The following is a 25,668-nucleotide window of genomic DNA, read 5'->3' as shown; positions in this document are numbered from 1 at the left end:
GTGCAGGTGGCGCGCACAACGGGGGGGTTAATTTATGTAAAGTACGTGCGGCGACGCAATCAGGCCGGACTGGGAGGGAACTTCCCTAACCCCCTGCCTAACCTTCCTGCCCCTTCCCCTCTCCTCCCCACCCCCTAAAGCTATCTTACCTTGCCGTAATTTTTTTATTTTGTTACTTGCTGCTCCTCGGCAACAGAAGTAATTTACGTGCGCCGGCCAGCTGCCAGCACGCACTTCCCCGGGACAGCGGCTAATGGCCTCCGTCCCGCCCTGACCCAACCCACCCCTGCCCAGAACACGCCCCCTGGCCCACCCCTTTGAAGAGGCCCAGCACTTGTGCGTGTACTGGGGTTTAAGCGTGTGGCTGAGCCCCCTTTGAAAATTCGCGTGGCGCACGCAAGGCCCAGCCACAGGCATAAACCCCGGGATTTACGCGCGCAGGCCTTTTGAAAATCAGTTTTGCTGCCGTGTTTTAAAGTACTTGATGCCATCTAAGCAGAGTGAGATATTGCAAGACTCAAATCTGGATAATACCAAGGCATGGACCAAAGTGTTTAAATCCTGTTCATTAAAAAGTGGTTTTAGACAGCAAAAATGATGAAGAAAGAAAAAAGAAGTCTTAACCTCAGATGAAATTTGGTTTGACATATTTAAAGTAGAATCCAAATTCACTCCTAAAATGGTAACCACATCATAACAAGGAGTAAATGTACCTAATATTTTTGGAGTGATATTTAAGAGGTCATTATGTCCACTGATCCAAAGAGCCTCCAATGTCAGGGAATTGACTTTTAATTTGTGGGAATACAACCAGGAGGCAATTTGATCTAAACTCGTGCACTTGTTTGTCACAATTGTAATCAATTATAGGATACCACGTGAATATTGCCCACAAAAAAAGAAGAACTACAGCCAAGCCCATAGATCAAGGTGGCTAGTGAGGCTAATTAATGGTTGACTAACAATATGAATTTAAATCCCTCGATCTATGAGACCTTTATAAATGCACCACTGTTTTGCAGCATTTTCTTTCCATGAATGCTATTGAAACTTTATACAGTCTCTCTACGTTGTCAGTTTTGCTCCATAAAAGGTGAATTTTCAAAGAGTTGCATGTGTACAAAATAGTGCATGCACGCAGAATGCGCATACTTACATTTTTGTCGTTTTATAAACTTCAAACATATACGCACAAGTAATAGTGCACAAATAAATTTGCTCATATGAAAAAGGGGTAGGCCAGGGGTGCTTTGGTGCGGGGCTAGCATTTATGCATATAAATTTCTATTTTACAACCTGCGAAAGCGGCATGCATACAGCTGTTATCTGTACATATTTACACCTGCTAATTATCTGGAGAAAGTGAGAATAAAATTCTGTATAGCCAAATACTGACTTAGTAAGGGGTCAGGGTAAACTATGGGGAGTTCAACTGAAGAAACAGGAGGGTCTCGATGACCTAGAGATAGACTGGACAAACTGATGGACTAATTGAAACTGACAGTCACAACAAAAGTCTGATCTCTCAGCATTCAAAGATCAGAATCTGATGTATTTATTTATTTAGATTTAGCTCACTCTTCTTCATTGGTAGCGCAAGACAAATTACATCCAAGTACGATAAATATTATTGCTGTCCTCAGAGGGCTTACAATAAAGTTTGTACCTGAAGCGTCTTGCTCAAGATCACAAGGAGCAGCAGCAGGATTTGAACGCTGGTTTCGTTGGCTCGCTACCTGCTGCTCAAACCAGTAAGCTACACCTCCACTTCTAAACAATATGCAATATCCCAAATTCCAAAGCAAGAGTGAATGGGGTGGACAGGGGAATTTGCTTTAGAAAAGGTCACCAGGGAGTCATGATCCTGTTTCGCCTTCTATTTGTCATAGCCATGGACCTTCCCACCAACAAAATCAGCACAGCTGGTTAAGGTTTGACCTTCCAAAGTACAAATCTAAGAGATGAAAAGGTGTGGCAGAAGCCAAATGAAAAAATGAGAGAAAAACAACTGGCAATAGAAAAAAAGAACATAGAAAGAGAGCATATTTTCATACCTTTTCTTGATTAATTTGCTTTCCAAATATATAGTACCATACCAGTCATTTTACATATCCATTACCAAGAGGGAAAGCCATCACAACTTTGAAATTCAAATTCATCAATAAAAATCATCTGATTTTTGGAACTGATAAGTACATTATTCACCAATCACGCTGCAGCTTTCAATAATCTACATCTCATACCATAAAGTAAAGAAGCATGCAAAGAGTATGAAAGAGTTCCCAACATATAATCTTTAAAAACATGTTGCAAAAAGTATTTTGGAACAAAATCCCTCTGCTCAGCATGCTAGATTTACACCAGATCTGAGCGTCATTGTTCTCGTTAGTTCAGTGATCTGAAAGTTGACTTATCTCACACGCAGTACTGATCATTAATCCACTTGCTTTTGCAGACCCCGAGATGTTGGTTATCTGAGAGGGTTTTCAATGCCTAGTTTAATGCCTAGTTTTCATTATATAAACTTGTAGATTTAGCAGAGATTGTTTCAGGAATTTAATGGACAATAGTAGCTTTATTGCAGAGATAAATCCTAACTTGTGATTTCTATTCTACCCAGTAAAACACTTTCAAATATTTTTTTGCATTAAGCCAAAAACAGAGGACAAGAAACCTTCCCTGAACTGTACCTAAACCTTACTCAGAAATGATCTTCTTCAGAGGAGACTACATAGGTGTCTTCTTCAGAAATCTATGTGATCTCAGAAACTCCTGCACAACAATAGCAGGAAAGAATGAAAGAGCAGGTGAGAGAAGGCTGGATAAGAGAGCAGAGTGGGAACTTATTCTGGTCAGTCCAAATTAAATTCTGATCAAAGTATATTACTTATATGCCAACAGCCCTATCCCAGACTTTAAAAAAATCCCTGTATCACTTCCTTTATATATTATAAAATCCACTGAGCTTATAGTATAAATGTAAGAGTAAATATTTGTTTAAAATAGTAAAAGCTTGAACAGCAATGAGCATCATTGTGGTTAAAGCAGACCAGCAAACACGGAATGCAGACACAACACATCACTATTTTAAGAGGCTAAATTTAATTCTGGGGATCTGAAAAAACTACATCTATGATACCAGGAAACACCTTTTCCAAAAGGTGTGTGGCATCAAAGGCTCTAGATAATCATGCAATCATCTTTAAATTCTATACCACACCCAGGCCTCCAGTCAGTCAGTAATAACAAAATAGTTATAGCTGTCAATATGTCAGAAGTTATAATCTAGTCCTTAAGCTCTGGGTGTGATCATGCTTTCACTGTCTTGGTTTAGGATTTCATTATTATTATTATCATATTATGAAAGTAAATTTCTCTACAGGTTCTTTACAGCACTTTTCACCTAACATTGTATCACACTGGTTTAATAATGCAGTAATGTAATGTAACAAGATGGCTGCCCAAGGAACAAACTTGAGACTTCATATATATATAGGGCTATGGCTTATAAACACTTCTAATTCTCTTGCAGTATTGCAAAGTGTTTTGAGGCTCTGCTTTAACATTATCATGCTGTGTATTTAAGCCTTTGCTGTTCATCTGGCGAGATCTCTAAGTTGTGTGCTGAGATCTCTGTAGGTCGAAAAACATTGTTATTGCAAACAAGTCTGCAGGAGAAAGCTGAAGAGTCAGCACCAGTTATGTTGCACTCTTTTTCCATCATGGAAAATTCCAGCTACTTTTCTTCCTCCTACGTTTTAGGCCTACTATATAGCCCCTTGGAGGAATATTCAGACAGCTGTTTCATAAATTCTCCCTTCAAGGACTGATTAACTGCAGAACTTTTATGTTAATTAATGTAATTTGACAGAGAAGAAAAAAGAGAAACTTTTCATCAGATCATTGGAGTAGGAACTTCAGCCCAATTGATTATTATTTTTCCAATGAGTCGGGTCTCATCAATTTTCTTGTTGCCTCAAGAGAAACTGTGTTGAAAGAGTCTTATTGATATTTTGAAGTACGTGAATATACTAACTTAACTGTGATTTGCTTGTGGATGTGGATTTTGTAAATATCTCTACTCCTGTAAATAAAATAGACACTGTTGGAACCACTGCTACTGACTCCAACTTGAACTTCTTGTCTGGGAGTGATCCTTCAGTAAAAAGAGGGTGTAGGGGGAACCCCTAAAGTCTTAAGTTTGTGTTTAACAGCCGTAGAATCAGTTGCTAGATATGGTCAAGTCAATTATCATGGCAGTGTTTAAAAGAGGTTTGGACAAGTTCCTGGAGGAAAAATCCATAAAGTTAACATTAATCATCACTCCTCTATCCCTTACACAATTTCATCCGGTGTTCCTCAAGGCTCATCACTATCACCTATATTATTCAACATATATCTTCTTCCTCTCTGTCATATTCTTTCTTCTCTTAATCTACAAATTAAAATTTATGCAGATGACATACAGTTCCTAGTTCCCTATAAAACATCCTGGTCTAATACTTTATCTATGGTCTCTCTCTACTTATCTACCATCAACTCCTGGCTCTCTCATAACCATCTGAAACGAATCCATCCAAGACTGAAATCGTCCATCTATCATCTATCTCAGATACCTCTATAGGTCCACCTTCACATTTGACAATAAACGGGATATCTATCCCAATAACACAATACACCACAAATTTAGGAGTTATCATAAACACGGATTTATCAATGAAACAACACATTTCTTCCTTAATAAAAAAATCCTTTTACAAACTACAACTCTTAAAACGTCTTCGTCCTCTTCTCTTTTATCATGATTTTCGAACTATTCTCCAATCTTTAATCTTCTCTGGCTTAGACTATTGCAATGCTCTTTATCTAGGACTTCCCGACTCTGTAACTCACCCCCTACAAATTGTTCAAAATAGTGCAGCTTGCATTTTATCAGGTACTCCCGTTCGAAAACACATTACTCCCATTCTTCAATCTCTTCATTGGCTACCTATAAAATACAGAGTAAAATACAAAGTTCTCACTATCATCCACAGTTTAATACATAATTCATCCTCCACATGGCTTTGCTCTCTACTTCGCATTTACAAACCCGCTCGACATTTAAGATCATTAACTCAAAATCTATTAGATATTCCTTCACCGTGACAGGCCAGACTAGATATCACCAGAAGAAGGGCCTTCTCGGTAGCAGGACCCTCCCTCTGGAATTCTATACCTAATCCTCTCCATTTACTATCCAATTCTCAACAATTCAAAAAATCGTTAAAAACATATTTATTTCAAATAGCATTCAACATTCCTCTAAACCATTCAACCTCCACTAGACAACATCACTCAACTACCTTATCCCCTCCCTAGCATCCCCCCCACTCCTGCAGGCTTATACTTATACTTTCTTTCCATCTCCCCCCCTCCTTCCCATGATTATAAAGTGACCTATGGCCCAGCTCCATTACTAGTAGATTTTTGTTAATACTGTTACCTACTAGGTATATACCAGTTTATGTATTTTAATTTATTTATTTTAATTTTTCATTTTCATTTTCATTTTTACCTCTGTAAACCATTTTGACAAATAACTTTGTTTTGAAAAACGGTATATAAATACTTTTAAATAAAATAAATAAATAAATAGATTTGTGACCTGGACTGGGATGCTGAGCTTGATGGAACTTGGTCTGACCCAGCATGGCATTTCTTAAAGGAAATTTACTACACACAGAGATCTGGTCAGCCCTCTCCAGTGAAGCATTAACCCTGTTCGATGGTGACGATAAAGAATCCAGTAACCCAGGCAGGGATTTGAATCTACATATCAACCAAGTGATTAGAGACTCTAAGCTATGATCTTCTATAACTAAGATTTAAGAACAAATGGAATACAAAGAAAGATGTCTATATTTTATGACAAAGGTGCCGCTCACGAGAATAACTTTTAAAGAAAACTATATGTGCTTTAGAACGCTGAAACCACGAGATGAACATTTAAAAGAAGATCCCTCCGAGGTCCCTGAAGCAGACAGACAGTTGTCGAAACACGGCCGATGTCGGGCAGGCAGCCTCGACCCTACGGAAGCGGCAGAAGTTCATTGAGCATCAAAAGAAACTGAAAAGTACATACAAGTAGAAGCGAGAATGCTTAGGGTCGGGTTGACCACCGGGGAGAGGATACCAGCACATTGGGATAACAGCAAAACAAAATAAAAAAAACAAAAAATTACATGGAATAAAGAATTTGAAGAATAAAGACGGGAGCTATTCAATGAGACAATCACACAGTGGTTGCCTTACATATAGCAACCGCACATCACCACACATCAGGGTGTTCCCTTGATGGTTGCTTGTTAATGAAATATATTTTATTATGAGCAGAAGCATAATGGGATAAAATTTCAAAAGCATGGTTTGGACTTGCATGAATAAAACAAGTAGTTGTACACATAAGTTGACTGAATGTACTTATACTGATACTTCACTTTCAATGCATATCCAGCATGGCTCTCTGCTTCAACGGCATGGGAGAAAGACTGATACTTCACGCATATCCAGCATAACTCTCTGCTTCAACGGCAGGAGAGAAGAAAAACTGATACTTCACGCATATCCAGCATAGCTCTCTGCTTCAACGGCAGGGGAGAAGAAAAAACAACAAATAAGCATGGGTGTAGCTTGCTTATTGCAGCGGTTACTACCCCTACTGCCCCTAACTAATCAAGCTAGATATTTCACTTGGATGCAGCTCCATCACTGCTCTCTACATTAATGGTGGGGGTGGAAGGGAAATAGAACCAAGAGCTAAGAGAAACAGATAAGTATAAGAGAAAAAATGTGTGAAGCTTGCTGGGCAGACTGGATGGGCCGTTTGGTCTTCTTCTGCCGTCATTTCTATGTTTCTATGTTTCTATGTTTCTATGTTAAGTGGATTTTTTAATTTCTAAAACTACATACTTAAGTTCATAATGCACATACATTTGGCTGAATGAAAAAGACGTATTACAGGGGAGAATTATGAATTTACTAATGTGTCAGACCCTCAATTATGCCCCTTACTAATAGAGTTGCCCTTACCTGCAGGACCAGAGTGACCATTAGGCAGGACTAGACAGTCACCTAGGGTGGCATCAGTGGGTGGGGTGCCACCAGGGTACATGAGGATGCCATTTTCAAAAATACAAAGAAGAGATGACAGCAGCAACAGAGAGAGCACTGTAAGACATGACCATAACTCTGTATATCTACCACTGTCAGAGGGCACATTCAAGTCAGGGTAGGTTTGTGGGGGGCGGTGTTACATTGGTGTGCCTAGGGTGCCTCAGACCCTTGCACAGTGGAAGTATTTTAGAAGCATTGACATTCCCTAGTGGGAGGGGGTCTTAGTCTTAACAAAACTCCTGCACCCAAGTGATCAGTAGGAGATGAAGTATGAGGGAGTAGGCAGCAGGGTTCCAGAGAAATTAGAATCAGGAGAAGCCAGTCTGCAGCCTGCAGTTGTGAGGGCACCCGTCTCTTCACAGCGAGGTACTGCTGAGCCCTGGCCCCTCCATAGGTGTTGCGACCATCGCTGCCTGACGTCTCCACTCCGCCCTCCTTACCTCCTCAGCAACTCCCTCTTGCTCAAGTGGAAGGTTGACTGCAGCGGCGTCTTTCTGCCAACTCCTTCCGGCATCGCCGGAGCAGCTCAACGCTGCAATCCGCCATGATTCACAAGAGCCTAAGGGCGCGCGCGCGGCACGGCCCCGACTGATGTACCAGCAGTGGCGTGAACCTCAGGGGCGTCCCCCTGAGATGACGTCATCCGTGCCGGATATATAAGGTCTCTGAAATCGCTAACTAATCGAGTTAGCAAGGGTTACACTACCTAAGCTACTCTGCCTCCTCGGACTTACCAGACTTATTCAGTAGGTATCATCCAAAAGAAAAGTCCGAGGAGGCAGAGTAGCTTAGGACTTACCAGTCCGGAGAGAGAGCGAGGCTCCTTGGGGGCCTCGCTCTCTCTTTGTTTTTCAGGGCACAGTCTGGAACCGGTACTCGCTCCTCGAGGGGCCATGTTCCCGGACTGGTTGCTGAATATCTCTTCTGCCTGGAAGTCATCGCTGCCTACTACACCAGTGAGTCACCATCTCTTTCTCAGAGCTTTTCCTGGAACCAGGTACTCGCTCCTCAAGGGCCTAACTCATTCCAGCACCTGGACTACTTCTATGAGACTATTGTGTGTGTTACTATCAAGGTTTGGTACCGGAACTCTGCATACCCTGCCTACTCACTATATTTAGTTTCTCTACAGCCCAGCCATCCTGGGATCGCTGTTCCAGTATCTGAGGGACTACAGCCCAGCCGGGTGTTTCCAGCTCACTACTGCCACCTCTGGTGGTTATATATACTGTTTAATAAAAGAACTAGTGTGTGTCTGACTCCATCCTCTGAGTCTGACCGGTGGTCCCTCTCGGGATCTTCCCCCGGGGGCGTGGTCATCTGCCACCAGCCCAAGGATCCACCCACAACTACCACAAATAATAACAATAGGGTAGGTCTAAGGGAGTGCTTTCTCCTAACAGAGGAATACTGAGAAGCTAAATTATTCCTGTTTTGAGATAGTGGATGGGGCCCTAGATCAGGGTGCTCTGACTTTCAAGAGAGAAGAAGAAGAAAAAGCAATTCTCTCCAGAAAAGGTGACTGGGGACAGGTACCCAGGTCTTTGGCTGGAAGGAAAAATTCTTGGGAGGAGAAGTCAACAAATGTACCTCATCTTATTCCCGAGCAAGTTCTTGTAGAGGTGTGTGCCAGAGAAAATTGTCTTTGATGGAAGCTTGCAAGGAGAAGGACTGCACATTTGAAGAAGAATCCCAAGGACGTTCTTGACTGTCAGAAGAATCAGCCAGTGGCTTGCCAGAGTGAGAGAAGCTAAAGAGATATAAGGAGAGCTGCTTTTCAGAAAAGGAACCTAGGCAGACACAAGGGAGGAGAGGTCCTACTCAGTAGACGTGATTTTTTATTTTGAACAGTTTTGGTGTGCTGTGCCATTATTATTACCTGGACTGAACTGATGAGTGGATGAACCCCAAAGAGGAAAAGCCCTAAGAGCCGTGGCAGAGAGACTTCTTTCCCCTTCCCCCGCCCCCTGCGGAATGTCAGGAAGTCATGGGACCTGCTCACCTCCCCATGAGCCTCTGGGCCCAAGGAGCAGGTCATTTTGATTTGATCAGAATAGGTAATTTTGTTTTTCAAATGTTATATGTTGTAACTGGCATGCTGTTTATGCATGCAACTTTATGCTATCATTTTGAAATGGGTAAAAATGGTTTGCATATATTTAGCCACATGACAGCTCGCTGTTCGAATTGAGTTGTATTGTGCATGCTTAAAAGTATGCATGTAACTTTCCAGTTAGGCACAACACTGGAAATTTTCCCTAGTCTTCTCTAATTATGCAGTAGGTATCATCCAAAAGAAAATGCAAACAGTAGAAAAAGAAGTGACCTGGTCACATGACAATGGGCGAATCAGAATTACAGAAAAAGGGTTGGAGTCTGATGATACTGATGAGTTTGACTGAGTGGAAGAATTAACACAGATACTACTTCCATATTTTTCTTCCACGTTTTCCTTGGCTCTGATTGTCTCATCACTACATACAGAGAGACAGAAGATCATCGAGTACCAGGAAATACACTTGGAGACCTGGAAAATGTGGCAGAAATGGAGAAAAGTTGTATCAGTTCTCTTAAGTGCTACCAGACTGATTAAAAAGAACTTCCAAGCTCACAGGGTCATTTATCATTTCGCAATAGGACCTTAACGCACACGTATATAATAACATGGTCAGAACAGGAAAAACATGCACATAAACCCGCTTAAAAATCCGTGGCTGGTTTTGCACGAGGGCACGAAAATGGTATGCAAAGGAGGCAATTAACTAGTCATGGGCTATGCAGGGAGCCATAAATCGGTTGGTGCGGGTTTTTGCGTGCGGGTGTTTTAGTGCCTGGGTCAGGGAAGGAGTTACGTTAAAGTATGTGTCTGGAGGCTGGTTTATTCCATTGCTGGCATTAGTGTGGTTGTGTGTCTTATGCAGCTCTAGGGTAAGCATGGATTACCTTCACTTTTTCTGGATGGGTAAAGAAATCTCTGCTACATTTTCTGTGCTTACTGGCATCCGCTGATACAGCTGCCACGTGAACAGAGACGGAACATGAAGGCGTTACGGATTGCTCTACCTACCTTCAGTCCCACTCCAGGACCACTAACTTGGCCCCGTGAATCACTTGCAAATTACTACATTAATGCGGGTTTCGATGAGAGTTTCTGTGTGGGTTGTTACATAGGGCCTTGGTATTTGCGCATGTTTTCATGCTTGTTCTACTTATGTGTGGATTTTCTGTGCGCATCTCATTTGCATACCTGTCCTTTATTACATTCTGCTGAGACGTCTCCTTTTGCCGCACATGCTACAAAAAATATGCGCAGTCAATTAGAGCCGATTTCACCATGGGTCTTATTACATCAACCCCATAGAATCTTAGCATCTGGTAGGATATCGCTTCTTATCCAAGTCATTTGCTGTTTTCTTCTTCATTTGTCTTCTACCATCTGGATAGATTAGTATGCAAGGTATCATATTTAATCCCTCAGACTCCCCTCCATGTCTTCTCACTCATCTTTATAATAATCGAACAGCTACCAAAACTAGTGAGTCTATTATCTGACCATCTAGCCTCTGAGGTTCCTGTGGTCTTGCTGGATGTTATCCAAACACCATCAACCTGCCAGTATCAACTTTGTAGATTTCTGTAGGGAGGTGGAATATACTGGTTACAACCCAAGTACCCCATTGCCTGCTATGTGCTTTATCTGCTCTTTGTTTTCTCATTATCATCTCTCCCCTTGCCTCTGCTCTCAAGGAAGTGAAGGGTGAATTGTTTACAATACAGCAACCTCCCAACTCTATTCCTACTACTGTTCCTTTATATCTGTCCCAAGCATGCTTTGGTTCCATCACCTATGTTAGTAACTTAATCGAATTATCTACCAGTAAAGTAGTATTTTCTCATATTTCCTATCATTCTCCCTTCCTCCAACTTCATGCCATGATACCTTGGCCTTGAAATTCCTTTTCTATGGAAAATTTCCCTGTGTCAGATATTTGAATATTTCTTCTATTCTCCAGTAAGTATAATATAGGATTTGTGTTGTAGGCCCTATATAAATTTAGTTGTCCTTCTTTGAACTGCTTCCATCCCTCAATACCCTTACAAAGGTATCGCCTCTAGAACTGAACACAATGCTCAAGTTGACCTATGCAAGGGCAATATTACCTCCTTTTTCCTGGGGGTGATTCCTCTGCTCATGCAAACAATCATACTTTTAGATTCCCCTGTTGCTGTATTACAATGACTGGCTACCTTCAGCTCATCTGAAATGATTACTTCTTTATCTTTATTGTTTAATAGTTTCCAGGTCTTGTCCTAAATGATATGCAACTAATGGAGTTTTGCATCCCAAATGCATGATTTTACACATTTTATCTTTTATCATTGAAGCTCATTTTTCAAAACTTTAGTCATTCTTCTTGTGGTCTGGTTTTTCTTTTCACTTCTTTTGGCATGTCCACACTGTTACAGATTTTTGCATTATTTATTTATTTATTTATTTATTTAATATTCTGCCTTTCAAGTACTTCAAAATAGATTACATTCAGTTGCTACAGGTATTTCCCTATCTCCAGAGGGCTGAGGGCCAGGGAAATACATGCGCTATCATCTGCAAGCAAGCATATTTTTCCCTCAAGATCCCTTGCAATGTCACTAATAATGATATTGAAAAGTACTGGTCTTAGCACATAGCCCTCGGGTGCCCCACTGGTCACTCTTCCTTCACTAGAGTGAATTCCGTGTTGCATTCATGTTCCCTTGGCCCAAGGTGGTATTGGTGCTACCTGTGGGGGAAACCCCTGCAGGTCCCCACCATCAGGTGGCAAGGCTTGATGGGAAGCAGAGGCCAGTTGGAGCTTCGCTACTACCTGCCCATGTTCCCCACAGGTTGAGCCCTTGGGTACCGTGGCTGGCTGGTCTTAGGTGGGCCTCTGCGTGGATGATCCCAGGGAGTTCACGAGGGAGCATGATGGCAACCAGGGGAGAGAGGTCTGAGGCCGAAGCCAAGAACAGTACCAGATCCAGTCCAGTGGGCCAGGCGAGAGGCGGAAAGCGTGGCCAGACTTGGTCCAGGAGGTCAGCGGCATGAGGCTTAGTCAGGTCTGGTCCAGAGGTCAAAGGCAGGCAGCAGAATGCATGGTGAAGTCCGGTCCAGAGGTCAGAAGCAGGCAGCAGAAACAGGAGTGCAGGAACTGAAACAGCAACTCAGGAACTCAAGCAAACGAGAGCGAGGAGACCCGTTGCCAGGGCTGGCAACGTCATCACTAGGGGCCGCGGGAACTTTTCCCACTGCCGTCCTTTTAAATTCTGACCAGTGGCGCACGCGCATGCCTAGGAGCAGGGGCTGAGCAAGGCAGCATGGCGTCATTCCTTCGCCGCGGCTGGGACACAGCCCGTGCGGAGGTTGACGTGGCAGCACCTCTCCTCCATGGAGGGGGAGGCGAGGAGCAGTTCAGGGCCGAGCCGGGAAGCAGCAGGACTGCGGCGGCAGCCAGCAGTCACGGCCAGAGAGAGAGGAGGGCCTCAGCCCAGGCCCAGTGCTGAGAGGTAAGGACGGGCCTCTTGAGTCTGGGAATTGTAACATTCTGTTGACCTCCACCCTCTGCATCCTATGACTCAACCAGTTTCTCACTCAGTTTTCAACCTAGTAGTCTACTTCCACATCATTCAGCTTGTTTACCAGTCTTCTTTGTGGAACATTGTCAAAAGCCTTACTGAAGTCCAGACAAACAACATCTACTGCACCACCCTGATCTGTCACTTTTACCTTCTCATTAAAGAACTCAGTCATTTTTGTCTGGTAGGTTATCTTCTCTTTGTAAATCCAGGGTGTTCAGTAATTTACCTGTTTCAAGATACTGCACTATCTTTATCTTTAGTATTATTTCCATAGTTTTGCCCACTACTGAAGTTAGAATAATGAGTCTGTAGTTACCTCCTTCTTTCTTGCTCTCATTTTTGTGCAGCAGGACCACATCTGCTCTCCTCCAGTCCCTCAAAACCTCCTCACTCTTGCAAGACTTATTGAACAAAGCTGTGAGGGATGCAGTCAGCCCTTTCCTGAGCCCTTTCAGTATCCTGGGATATATTCCTTTGGCTCCCGTGTAATATTCCCGCTAATTTTTTTCTGGGTTGCATGCGCAAGTTCTTGAGTAGCAGTACATTAGAAGCAGTGTGCAAATTCGTGCACAGTGTTCTTTGAAACACATTCTTTTTTTCCTATTCACATGCATATTATATTTCCCTGTGTGCATTTGGTTCACGACTTGTGTGCGAGTGCACACACAAGCAGCTTACAAGAAACATTGGTCCCATTGCCTTAGATATTGTGCAAAAGTAATTCAAATACTTTCACCTCTGTAAATAGGTCTGTAACCATTTCACATTTACTAATGCCTACTTCTGCCTTAGGTCTCTTGCTTTCCCTTTCTTGTGTAAATACCAAGTTAAGAAATTATTTGAGTTATCTGCCTTCTCCTAGTCCTCCTCTTTGCAAACCCCACTTTCTCCCTTTATCGTAGCTATTTCTCTTTTGTTTTTCCTCTCTCCCTTATATATCTAAAAAAGGTTTTACCTCCTCCTGTAATCAACTGATCGATTTTCTCCTCCATTTCAGTCTTTGCTTGTCTCACTGCACTCTCTGCTTCTCTAAGTTTTTTCTAATTCTGCTTCTTCTACTCTGAGTACTTTTGTATTCTTTGAATGCTACTCTCTTTGCTCTTACCATTTCTACTGCCTTTCTAGAGAGCCATACTCAGTCCTTTTTCTCCTTTTCCCTTTGTTAACCAGATACACTCAAAGATTTGTTGCTTTCTCAATGCTCCCTTTTATTGCTCCCCAAAGTTTCTTTGTACCGGTCAGCTCTCGGACTCCTCTCAGGTAAGGCTTTCTCAACACTGTCACTCATCCTCTTAAAAAAAGGATCAGCGAGGAAGTGTGACTGCTTTAGGATTATGAACATCAAATAGCCGAAACTTAAAGGATGCCTAATTAAAAGTATAACACTTTTTTCATTTTTCTGAGACTTGTTTATTTCTAACGATTCAAAGTAAGACACCCAAGGAAAAAAATATCAAAAACCAAAGCCAATCCATGTCCCTATATTTACAATGTGTGTGGTGACTCTGGTGGTGTGAACAGGTAGCATGATAAGAATAAGGTGAAAACCAGTGCTGACAAAGCCAGGCCTGGCCACAGGAGGCAATTTGGAACAACCCCCAGGGCGTAAGCAAGTGAAGTATATATGGAAGGCCCAGGAAGTTGGAGTCCTGCAGAGAGAGAAGGTGAGGACACCAGAGTCACCACACACACCCCCCAAATAAGAGACACTAAGAGAAAGAGAGACTGGTAAAGGATGGCTGATTAGGCAGGAAATAAGCCTGAAAAGTAAGAGGAGAGACAGCCATATAGATTGCAAAGTAAAGGGGGACTAGAAGTGTGGAAAGAAGGGCTAGGAGTGACCCAGAATTTCAGTCATGGCCCTTGGATGGGGCCCAGGTCTTAGAGCAATTGGGGCCAGGGTAAACTGATTCAGGAGTACTTGAATAGTTTGGTTTTAGTTTCCTGCGTTATTTTGGAAGAGTATTATCCCCCCCCTTTTTTTTTTTTAAATTAAGCCCTGACAGAAATAAAGAAATGGCTGAAGTTGTCAGTACAGTGTGCAACCAAAGACAGTCATCACGAGCAGCGAGAACAACTTCCAACAGTGACAGAATTCCAGTTGAATTTTGCCTCATTTGCCTCACAAATCCTTTAACGCATAGATCCTCTGGATAAGGTCGGCCCTCATCTTGCAAAGACAAGCATTCCTTGCTCTACAACTTCCTTCCAGTTGCAAACATACTAAAAAGCACTTTATTCTGCATCTCAAGGGGATGACAGGCCAGTGCCTTTTGATCTGCAAGAACCTGTCAGTGATTTTTTTTTAAAAAATCAATACTGTTTACATTTAAAATAACTTGGCAATGTCTCTATCTACAATTAGCCTTTAGCTAATAAGTAGAACTAAATAAAATCAATGACTCTTACTTCTGTGCTATTATGATAGATTATTATTGGATGGCCAGTAGCACTTTCTCAATTGAGAGCTATATAGAAAAGAGAAGCCTTCAATTTAATACAAATTATTTCTTGTTCTAGCTATTGTATTCAGTTATTTTGTATTCTTCCAGAATTCTCAGTGCAGTTAGTCAAATAAAAAAGTTTCATTTTATAAACATTTTCTTTTTACCTTTATTCCCATCAGTTCATGCATGAAGGAATTAAATTACTAAGAGTGACTTCAAATGTTAAAAACCAGGGGGGAATACTTATACTGCAGAATGAAGTAAATAATCTGACATTTGCTCTATGCAAGTCCAAATCTAAATATGCTGGGAAAAATGCCACTCACTCATAGAAACATTGATCATGAAGTCAGATAAAGACCATATGCTCCATCCCAGTCTGCCCAGCCACATCTCCTGTTCATCTTTATAGTCTCTTCCTCTCTCTCAGAGATCCTTTGTGCTTGTCCCATGTGCTCACATACCTAGACTATTTCAATGCCATCTACTCAGCTCTACCTAAAGGAACAATGAAAAACTATGAATTATCCAAAATGTGAATGCCAGAATTATCACAGCTAGCAGAAAATGGAAACATGCCTCTCCAGTTCCAAACTCTTTAGGTTGACCAGTGACCACTCATATCCCTAAGAATCAAATTCAAAATGTTAACCTTGACATTGACCCCACGCTCCTAACTGAGAAGGTAAAAGCATATCACCCACAAAAATAAAAACTAGCTACTTAGCCACTTCACCCTTGAGAACTCTCCAGTTTAAAAAAACAAACAAATCAGAACCAGAACCTTCAAAGGAACAGCACCAAAACAATGGAGCATACTCCCTCAGTACCTGCAAGGAATCGAGGACAACATGACTTCCAGCACCAACTAAAAACCTAGCTTTTTTTCCCCAGCAGATTAGCACCCTCTAATTTGCTTTAACTCTGACCATGTAGGGTATAAATAATCGTGAACTAACTAACAGGGTCATTTATCAAATCACGTTAGAGTCTTATCATGGGCGTTAGGGCCCTATCTCCCCCAATAATGTCATAATGCCTGTGATAAATAATGCATCACGTTATGCTTTGCGATATGCCCGAAACAGGATTTGTGCTAAACATTAGTAACTCAAGGTGAGGTTTTGGTGGTGGTCTAAGTTTTGGGGGGCAGTTTTATATGCAGAGTCAGAGGTACGAACAGCACAGTACGATTTGTACATTGTACTCTTAACCTAGTTTGATGCAGCTGATGTGTACTGTGCTGTTCGTACCTCTGACTGTGCATGTAAAACTGCTCCCCAAAACCTAGACCACCACTAAAACCTTACCTCAAGTTACTAGTTGCCCCTCCTACAGTGGTATAAATAGTTTACTTATATGAGAGCCTTATAGTCTCTCTCTTTCTCTCTCTCTCTCTCTCTCTCTCTCTCTCTCTCTGTAGCCCAAAACATTTGGTATCTCCAAAATTACCCCAACCCTTTTTTATCACAAGCACTATTCATTCAAAATTTATAGCAAAATGATAAATCTAGGTTTAAATAAACTACTTGTAAATAACTGCAGAATTCATTGAATAAGCAGTTCTCTAAACATCATAACTATCAACTATTATACTGTTTTAATCATAACTTCTATATGAACACTGTGTTTATCCTGTGTTAATTCTAATCTATAATACAAAGCATTAATCTGACTAACCAGCCAATATTGATCCACTTTGAAGTAGCTATACAGAAAGATGGAATAAAAATACAAAATTAAATTAAAATAAAATTCCTGAATTCTGATACTGTTCTTTTCTCTACAACCTCCAGAGGGAGGCTGTTCTATGTGCCCACTACCTCTTCTGGAAATAAATATTTCCTTAGGTTATTCCTGAGTCTATCTTCTTTCACCTGCATCCCATCATCCCTTGTTCTAGAGCAGAGGTGCTCAACCCAGTCCTCATAACACACCCAGACAATTTGGTTTTTCGGATAACTGCAATGAACATGTATGAGAACAATTTGCATTCAATGAAGGCAATGGATGCAAATATGTTTCATGCATATTCATTGTGGCTATCCTGAAAGCCAAAGTAGCTGGGTATGTCCTGAGGACTGAATTGTGAACCACTGTTGTCCAAGAGCCTCCTTTTTGTTGAAAAAGGCCTGCCGCTTATACATTTATTCCTTGGTGGTATTTAAATGTCTTTTTCATATCTCCCCTTTCTGTCCTTTCCTCTAGGGTATACATATTTAGATCTTTAAGTGCACTGCATCTAGTGATCTCCCTAATCTAACTTTCTAGCTACCCTGTCAAAGAAATTGATTAGATTCCTCTGGCAAGACCTACTCTGATAGAACTGTGCTGCCTCAGGTCTTGTAATCCGTTGGATCCAGAAATAGCAGCGATTCCATCAATTTACTAACCAATGAGGTCAAACTAACAAGCCTGAAGTTCTCACGTTCCTCCTTACTTCCACCCAATCAGTTTTAAGCTGTCTCCACATTACCAGAGTGACGGGAAAAAACGTGCAACCAGCTTTCTGACTCATCACTGTTACAATTATCACTAAAGGTTTGACTACAGATCCCAAGCACAGTCTGCCCAGTCTGAGCCCAGCTGGAAGAGGAAGAAATGAAAGATGAGCAATCTAATGAATCTAACAAAACTAAATGACACATACCAAAAGGCATCAAAAACCAGAAATAAATGCAAAGGATAATGTAAAGAGGAAAACAGGAGGAAAATCTATGAAAGGTGAACCAATAAGGTTTGCAAATTATGGACTTGTAAAATATGATTTAAAAATCAATTGCAAAGCGGTGTGCTTCCTGAAAACCTTGTGAATATATTTTGTCCTACACAGCATTTTAACTATAAAAAAGATTATGGGCTTGTTTATTGAGGAGCCATTTGAAACCAATCTTAGCAGTCTCTAAATTTGTACTGAAGCAGAATCATGACTTTCCTTTTTTGCTCTGAGCTTTATTTTATCCCTGAGGAGGTATTACTGTTTGAGATAGATGAAAATGGGTTGTTATGAGTTAGAACCTCCTGCACACATCTCATGAATACATATAAAGTAGGACACTAGCCTGCACAAACTGCTGAAGAAGGAGGGCTTTCATAGCCCCAAAATAGGAAGTGCACACCTTTTACCTCAACGCAATATAAAAATGCCAAGATTTGAAATGCAGAAGGTCAGTGAGAAGGAGACTTAAGAACCAGAGCAAAGAGACAGCAATAGTGTCAAGGAAAAGTAAGATGGTATTCCGAATATTACAGCTTGTGTTGCTGCTTTAGAGCATTTACACATTTATAACGGTGTTAGGGACCAGAACGATCTGAATGGATGCTAATACTGATAAACTGTGAAGCAAAACAGAAGCCACCTTGTAAAGAGCATGAGGTCATGCAATCCATAGATGAGCAGCACAAGCCTTCAATGCAAGCACTTTCCTTCCTTACCTTCCACCAATAATTAAGATTTATATTGCTGAGGGACGGCTCACTTAGTTGTTCATACTTCTATTATTTCAAAGTCCCATTCTGAGAAATGTAATGAAACTCTAGAGTAAGATTACCCCCCTCCCCCCCAAGCATGCCTGGAATTCCCATTTCCAATCATAACATGCCAGTGAATGGGGGACCTGCAGAGAAAGCCAAAGGGGGAAAAAAAACAACAGAGGTCTCCTTCCATTTGAAACCTTGATTATTTCTTTCTGAAAAAACAATTTTTGACTACATTTAAGGTGAATTACTTTATTCACACACCTGAGATTTCCCCCCTGCTTCCACGAAGCCCCTGTGGTCTTATTTACTCATCATGGGCTTGAAGAGGAACTGCCAGACGCTCTAACAGCTTCCTTCTCTTCCTGGAAAGTGCCCTTTTAAAACAGCAACGTGACAAAGAAAGACATTAGAAACAGGGCCTGATTTACATCTCGTGCGCTCCTCTAGGTGCAGCACCTTCAGCACCTTCTGTCCTTCTCCTGCTGGCAGGAGGTGGGGGGAGAGGATTGGATAGATGTGATGTCATAGCTCAGATCCCCAGAACTTCCCACAGATTCCCATCTGATATCACCATCAAATGTTTTTAATTTTTTAAATATGATTACCTACATACTTTTAATCCACTTCATCCTATGTAGCATAGGTGCCCATGGGCACCTGTGTCTACTGTGCCGAACGGGGAATCCAGCCCTGATTAAAACACCATAGAATAGAGGAGTGGGTGGAAAAAAAAAGAGGGTCATGGAACTAGATGTTTAACTAGTTACAGAGGTTGTTTAAATGAATCATTTAAACAGACGTTAACAAGTATCTGGCAAATATGGTGAAGGGTGGTGTTTCTGAAGCCTGGAGGGTGGCCAGTGTAACCACGATATTTAAAAAGGGCTCCAGGGGTGATCTGGGAAACCAAAGACCAGTGAGCCTGACTTCAGTGCCGAGAAAAATAGTGGAAACTATTCTAAAGAACAAAATCACAGACAATATAGATAGAAGTGGGACACAGCCAGCATGGATTTACCCAAGGGAAGTCTTGCCTCACAAATCTGCTACATTTTTTGAAGGGATTAATAAATGTGGATAAAAGTGAATTGGTAGATGTCATGTATGTGGATTTTCATAAGATGTTTGACAAAGTCCCTTATTAGAGGCTTCTAAGAAAGCTAAAAAGTCATGGGATATGAGGTGATGTCCTTTTGTATATTGCAAACTGGTTAAAAGACAGAAAACAGAGAGTAGGATTAAATGGTCAGTTTTCTCAGTGGGAAAAGGTAAACAGTGGAGTGCCTCAAGGATCTATACTTGGACCTGTTCTTTTCAATATATATATAAATGATCTGGAAAAGCATACGACAAGTGAGCTGATCAAATTTGCAGATGACACAAAATTATTCAGAATAGTTAAATCACATGCAGATTGTGATAAATTGCAGGAGGATCTTGTGAGACTGGAAGATTGAGCGTCCAAATGGCAGATGAAATTTAATGTAAACAAGTGCAAGGTGATGCATATAGGGGAAAATTACTCATGCTGTAGTTACATGATGATAGGTTCCATATTAGTAGCTACCACCCAGGAAAAAGATTGAGGTGTCATAGTGGATAATACATTCAAATCTTCAGCTCAGTGTGCTGCGGCAGTCAAAAAAGCAAACAGAATGTTACAAATTATTAGGAAGGGAACGGTGAATAAAATGGAGAATGTCATAATGCCTTTGTATAACTTCATGATGAGACCACACCATGAATACTGTGTGCAATTCTGGTCGCTGCATCTCAAAAAAGATATAGTTGCACTGGAGAAGGTACAGAGAAGGGCAATGGCTCCCCTATGAGGAAATACTTAAGAGGTTAGTGCTGTTCAGCTTGGAGAAGAGACAGCTGAGAGGGGGGATATGATAGAGGTCTATAAAATCATGAGAGGACTAGAATGGGTAAATGTGAATTGGTTTTTTACTGTTTCAGATAATAGAAGGGCTAGGGGGCAGTCCATGAAGTTAGTAAATAGCACATTTAAAACAAATTGTAGAACATTCTTTTTCACTCAAGGCACAGTTATGCTCTGGAATGGAGGATGTGGTTAGGGCAGTTAGTGTAGCTGTGTTTAAAAAAGGGGTGGATAAGTTCCTGGAGGAGAAGTCCATAAACTGGTATTAATCAATTTGACTTAGAGAATAGCCATTGCTACTACTGGCATCAGTATTATGGGATCTCATTAGTGTTTGGGACCTTGCCAGGTATTTGTAACCTGGATTGGCCACTGTTGGAGACAGGATGCTGGGCTAGATGGACCCTCGGTTTGACCCAGTATGGCAACTTCTTATGTCCTTTTGACTGCCTAAAAAGAATTAGAATGCTTTCATCAGGTCATATTGCACTGCTGTAAAGCAGTTTGTCTCCCTTGTTCAGGAGTTTTGCACTCTAGCAACCCGCTCTAACACACAGAGAGCCAGTGAAGCTGCAGTGACTCATTATTCATATTCATCCATTCTCACACCTCAGGAGCAGGCAGTGTCATTGGCTGTCAAGAGGAACTCATGTCCTGAGAGCCACCGTGTACGAAGTGCTTATCTCAGGCAGGGGCTGCCTCTATCTGCACCCCACATTCAAACTGGGAAAAGCAATTCCAAGGTAAAAATGTCACAACGAAAACCAAAGTTATTGGACTAACTTCACAGTTTTCTTTCATTAAAAAAAAAAATCACAAGCTTTTGCTCTTACGTTTTATTATTGTGGGGTTGGATTGTGAATTGGATTAATTGTTCCCTATTGGGGGAACAGGAAATTCCCTGTGTCTGGTCAACCGTCCACCCCAGATACAAAGTATTATCATGCTTCAGTTTAAAAAAAATGAAAGGATCTGAAATATAAAATCAGTAAATGTTTCAGCTTTAAACAACAACAAAAGCTAATAGTTAACTTGTAATTAGAGGGCGACACATGCAGAACAGCCATTGCTAATGCAGAAAAAGGGAAAGGGACGGATTCCAGAGAAGAATGAGAACAGAACTGTACGGCTCTGTTTCAGTTTTGTCCGCTTATTCCTTTGCTATTTCTTTTATTGCTTCAGTGACAACAACAAAATAAAGTGCTGTTCCACATACCAGCCTGGCTAGAATCCTCCTGCTTCGCTCATCAGTGCAGTGCTCGGAGAAGACGTGCCTGTGAACCAACAGAAAGGTGCTCACGAAAATCCAGCAGGCGACCCAGAGGAGCAGAAAGAAGAGGGCGGCTCTCCTGCAGACCCTTAACCTCAGCCTCGTGAGAAGAGAGACGCCCATGGTCAAGGCTGCCCGAGCTTCGGGGTCGGCGAATCTTTGGCGCTAAGGTCCGATCAGCACCATGTCCCTCCTGCCCGGACGCATGTCTCGGCCTGAAATAAGCAGCTCGGCACACAGGTCCCCTCTTTGCACAGCATCTCTCCTGCGCGCAGCCTTCACTCCTGTGAATTCACTTCCCAGAGTCCCAGCGCTTCGCTCTCAGGATGCTTTCTCACCACACTTTTCTCTCTCGGGCTTGCAAGAAGACCGAGAGAGCTTTTTGAGAATTTAAGCCACGTACAGGAGTTCCGCCTTCTTTTGTCTGCTGTCTCCTGTGTCAACCAGCCCCCTACTTACAAGGCAGCGATCCTTTTTCTTTCCTTTATTTTTTTCTTTCTTGTAAATTCACACGCACAATAAAGAGGGCTTTGAATCCTTAGAGCTGGCCTGGTGATTCTTTGTCAGGACTGAAAACATTTGAAGACTCAGCATTTATAGCCGCTACTCTTTCAATGAAGTTCTTCTAGGAAATTATGACAAAATCCTGAATGCATGGTAAAATTTATGGCATTTTTTTTTATTTTGGGAGCTTTGACAGAATTGGGGAAAAATTGGGGGAAAATGTGGTAACAGCAACACCATGGCTATCTGGAAATTATATACAAATTATGGGCTTGATTCACTAAAGCTTTTCTCCCATTCTGTGTCTATGGGACAAGACCTTGATGAATCAGGTCCTATGCTTGTTGGGAAGGAAACCTTTTAGTATAGGTAAGTATTCATTGCCTATGCCCAATATGAGGATAACAGAGGGACAAATATTCAGAGATCTCAAGTTACCTTCCCATTAAGGTACTGTAACATTAATGGGCACCTCCCCCCAGGGTGGCCGCCCCCATCCCACTCTCCCATACTGTCTTACCTGGACAGCGGTGGTGACATGGTGGTGGCATCAGGGTAGGAGGGCAAGGCAGTGATACGGCCTCTATCAATTGGTCCAGCCTTGGGCACGATAAGGTCATGTCTACATGACCTGGTGCCAGACCATGCCGTTGGCCGAGGGGGGGGGGGGGGAAGAGGGAGGGCATGTCATGATGTGGGAGAAGAGGGAGCCCGGCATGAAATTTAAAATCCTTCTGAGCTCCACAGCACTTCCTCTTCCTCCTTGGCGGTGACTCCCTCTGCTGACCAGTGGCTTCCTTCTTCCTTGATTGGCATCATGGCACAGCAGTAATCCGGTGGGCATTTAGAACAATCGCTGCTCCCAACCTATATATATATATAAACCAGAAAGGTGGGTTCAGCTGGTTAACAGGAGTGGCTTCAGGGAAGGAACTGAGCTGCCATTTGTCATTGGGTAGCGACCAAGGGGAACGAAGGGCTGTAATAGATAATCCATAGGCTGTGAGGTTGAATCTCTCCTAATCAAAACTTTTTATTTAAAAAAAATGTTATTATATACATAGAGGCTATATAGAGTTATAGAGAAGGTAGACTTGGTCTACATCAGGTTTCCTGTTTCTTGCACCACCTTCGAAAAAGACTTGCTCCCAAAAAAATAAATAAAAGTTAGATTATTTGATCCAAGGCTGCAGCAGAGGCAGGTCAAAGGGTCAAGGACAATTTGTTAGCCAGTGGTGGTGCCAGCGTTTGCACTGAGCTCCGTCACTTGAACCCTTCAGCTGCGACTTGGCAGACCCCAGCACCGGGATCCCTAGCAGCCCGGAATCTACGGTTCCCATTGGGATGGAACATGCAGCTTCCAATCCTAGGGATCATCCACCTGCTGGCTGTTCTGACCAACAGGGAGTCGGAAGCTGACGGGGGAGAGGTGTGGCATCTGTGCCCCCACGGGGAGCAAAGGCAGTATGCAAATAATCAAGTGGGGCTCAGAAACAGGTAGCTCGGCCACCTGGGCATAAACAATTGGCTTCACGGAATAAAGTCCACAGGAGCCAAGGAAGAAAAGTACCTCAGGTGCAGCAGTAGTCAACCCCTACCTTATGCTCCCCAGGACGGGTTCAATACCTCTCATGAAGGGACAAATGCCCCCAGTGACAAGGTAGAGGCATCCCGCAACAATGTAGATGCTCATTTGATGGGCAGATCCAGGGGCGGTTCTATAATGATGCAGGGTGAGGCGGCCGCTGCAGGCGGCACGATATTGAGGGGGCAAAATTGCCCCCTGATACCTTCCTGCCACAGCCGCCTCACCCTTCATTCAGACAAACAACTTTGCAGGCAGGAAAACCTGCAGTGCTGGCAGCATGGAGACAAAGAGAAGAGAGAGACCACAAGCTGCCTCCGGAGTCCAGGCTGGTGGCGGCCAAAGAAAGGGAAAGGAGACCGCTGCTGGATCCAGACCGAAGGCAGCAGGAAAAAAAAAAAAAGAAAGGCCACTGCTGGAGCCAGTGGCAGCCAACGAACAAGAAGGAGGTTGCATGCCACCGCCAGAACCCAGGCTGGCGGTGGCGGAGAAAGAAAAAAGAAGCCGCAGGTCATCGGTGGTGACCAAAAAAGAGACCACGGGCTGCTGCCGGAGCCCAAGCCTGCAGCAGCCAAAGAATGAGAAAGGAGGCTGCAATGCAGGCTGGAGGTGGCGAAGAAATAAAAAAAGAGCTGCAGGCCACCGGTGGATCCCAAGCCAGCGGTGGCTGAAGAGCAAAAAAATGTACAATTTGTATATGTGTGTGTGGCAGGGATGCAGCTTATGAGTGTGTATGAGAGGGTGTGTGTATGCATATGAAAGGGTGGGAGTGTCTGTATGAGAGGGAGGGTGGGGTGAGTGTGTTTATGAGTGGGTTTGTGTATGTATGAAAGGGGTGTGTATATGAAAGGGAGGGTGGATGAGTAAGGGTGTGTGTATGAGAGGGTGTGTGTCTGTATGAGTGAGTGCATGTATGCATGAGAGGGTGAGTGTGTGCATATATATGAAAGGGTGGATGAGGGTGTGTGTATGTATGGGTGGGTGTGTATATGTGTGTGTGGGAGTGTATGTGAGTGTGTATATGAGAGGGTGGGTGGGTAAGGTTGCGTGTATGTATGGGAGGGTGGCTGAGGGTGTGTGTGTAGGTGAGGGTGTGTGTGTGTATATATGAGTGGGTGATGTGTGTGTGTGTATGAGAGGGTGGTGGACTGGGGGTGTGTATGAGGCTGGTGGGGGTGTGTATATGTATATATGAGAGGGTGGGGGTGTATGCGTGTATATATGAGAGGGTGTGTGTGTGTGTGTGCGCATCATATGTGTATGGAAGAGGGAGAGAAGTGAATGAGTGTTTATATGTGTATGCATATATAGGTGTGTGTGGAAAAGGGAGAGGGGGAGGCGGGGCGGGCACCATCTCATCCCTCGCCTCAAGCAGCTGATTGCCTAGAGCTGCTCCTGGACAGATTCCCCTCACAAAGGGGCAGATGTCTCCCATTAGAGGGTGGATGCCCCTCGTGACAGGATAGATTCTTCCGGTGACAGGGCAGATGCCCCTGGTGACAGGGCACATGCCTTCCATGACAGGTTGGTGGCCTCTTATGCAGGGTAAATGCCACACGTGAAAAGGGAGTTTCTACTAGCGATGGAGTATTGCTGCCTGACAACAGCAGAGAAGCTCCACAAAAGGGTGCCTTGGCTAGGCCCGACCAGACATGTCTAGTCCCGATAGTTCTGCAAGAGCCGAATGCATAGAGACCACACAGAGCAAGGGATAGCCCATGATTTA

General features: G+C 42.7%; 1 protein-coding gene across 1 annotated transcript in view; it reads right to left on the bottom strand.

The window, feature by feature from the left end:
- DIPK1C (divergent protein kinase domain 1C) overlaps nt 1-21,976 on the bottom strand; it is a 95,728-nt gene extending 73,752 nt beyond the window's left edge. Inside the window, exon 1 of the mRNA XM_029587151.1 lies at nt 21,800-21,976. Within this exon, the coding sequence (XP_029443011.1) occupies nt 21,800-21,976 (177 nt within the window). The remainder of the gene's footprint in view (nt 1-21,799) is intronic.
- Between the last annotated feature and the right edge of the window lie 3,692 nt (nt 21,977-25,668).

Source organism: Rhinatrema bivittatum, chromosome 2 (genome assembly GCF_901001135.1).
Source record: "Rhinatrema bivittatum chromosome 2, aRhiBiv1.1, whole genome shotgun sequence".
In the NCBI taxonomy this organism is placed as follows: Eukaryota; Metazoa; Chordata; class Amphibia; order Gymnophiona; family Rhinatrematidae; genus Rhinatrema; species Rhinatrema bivittatum.
This window is presented reverse-complemented; position numbering and strand designations above follow the sequence as displayed.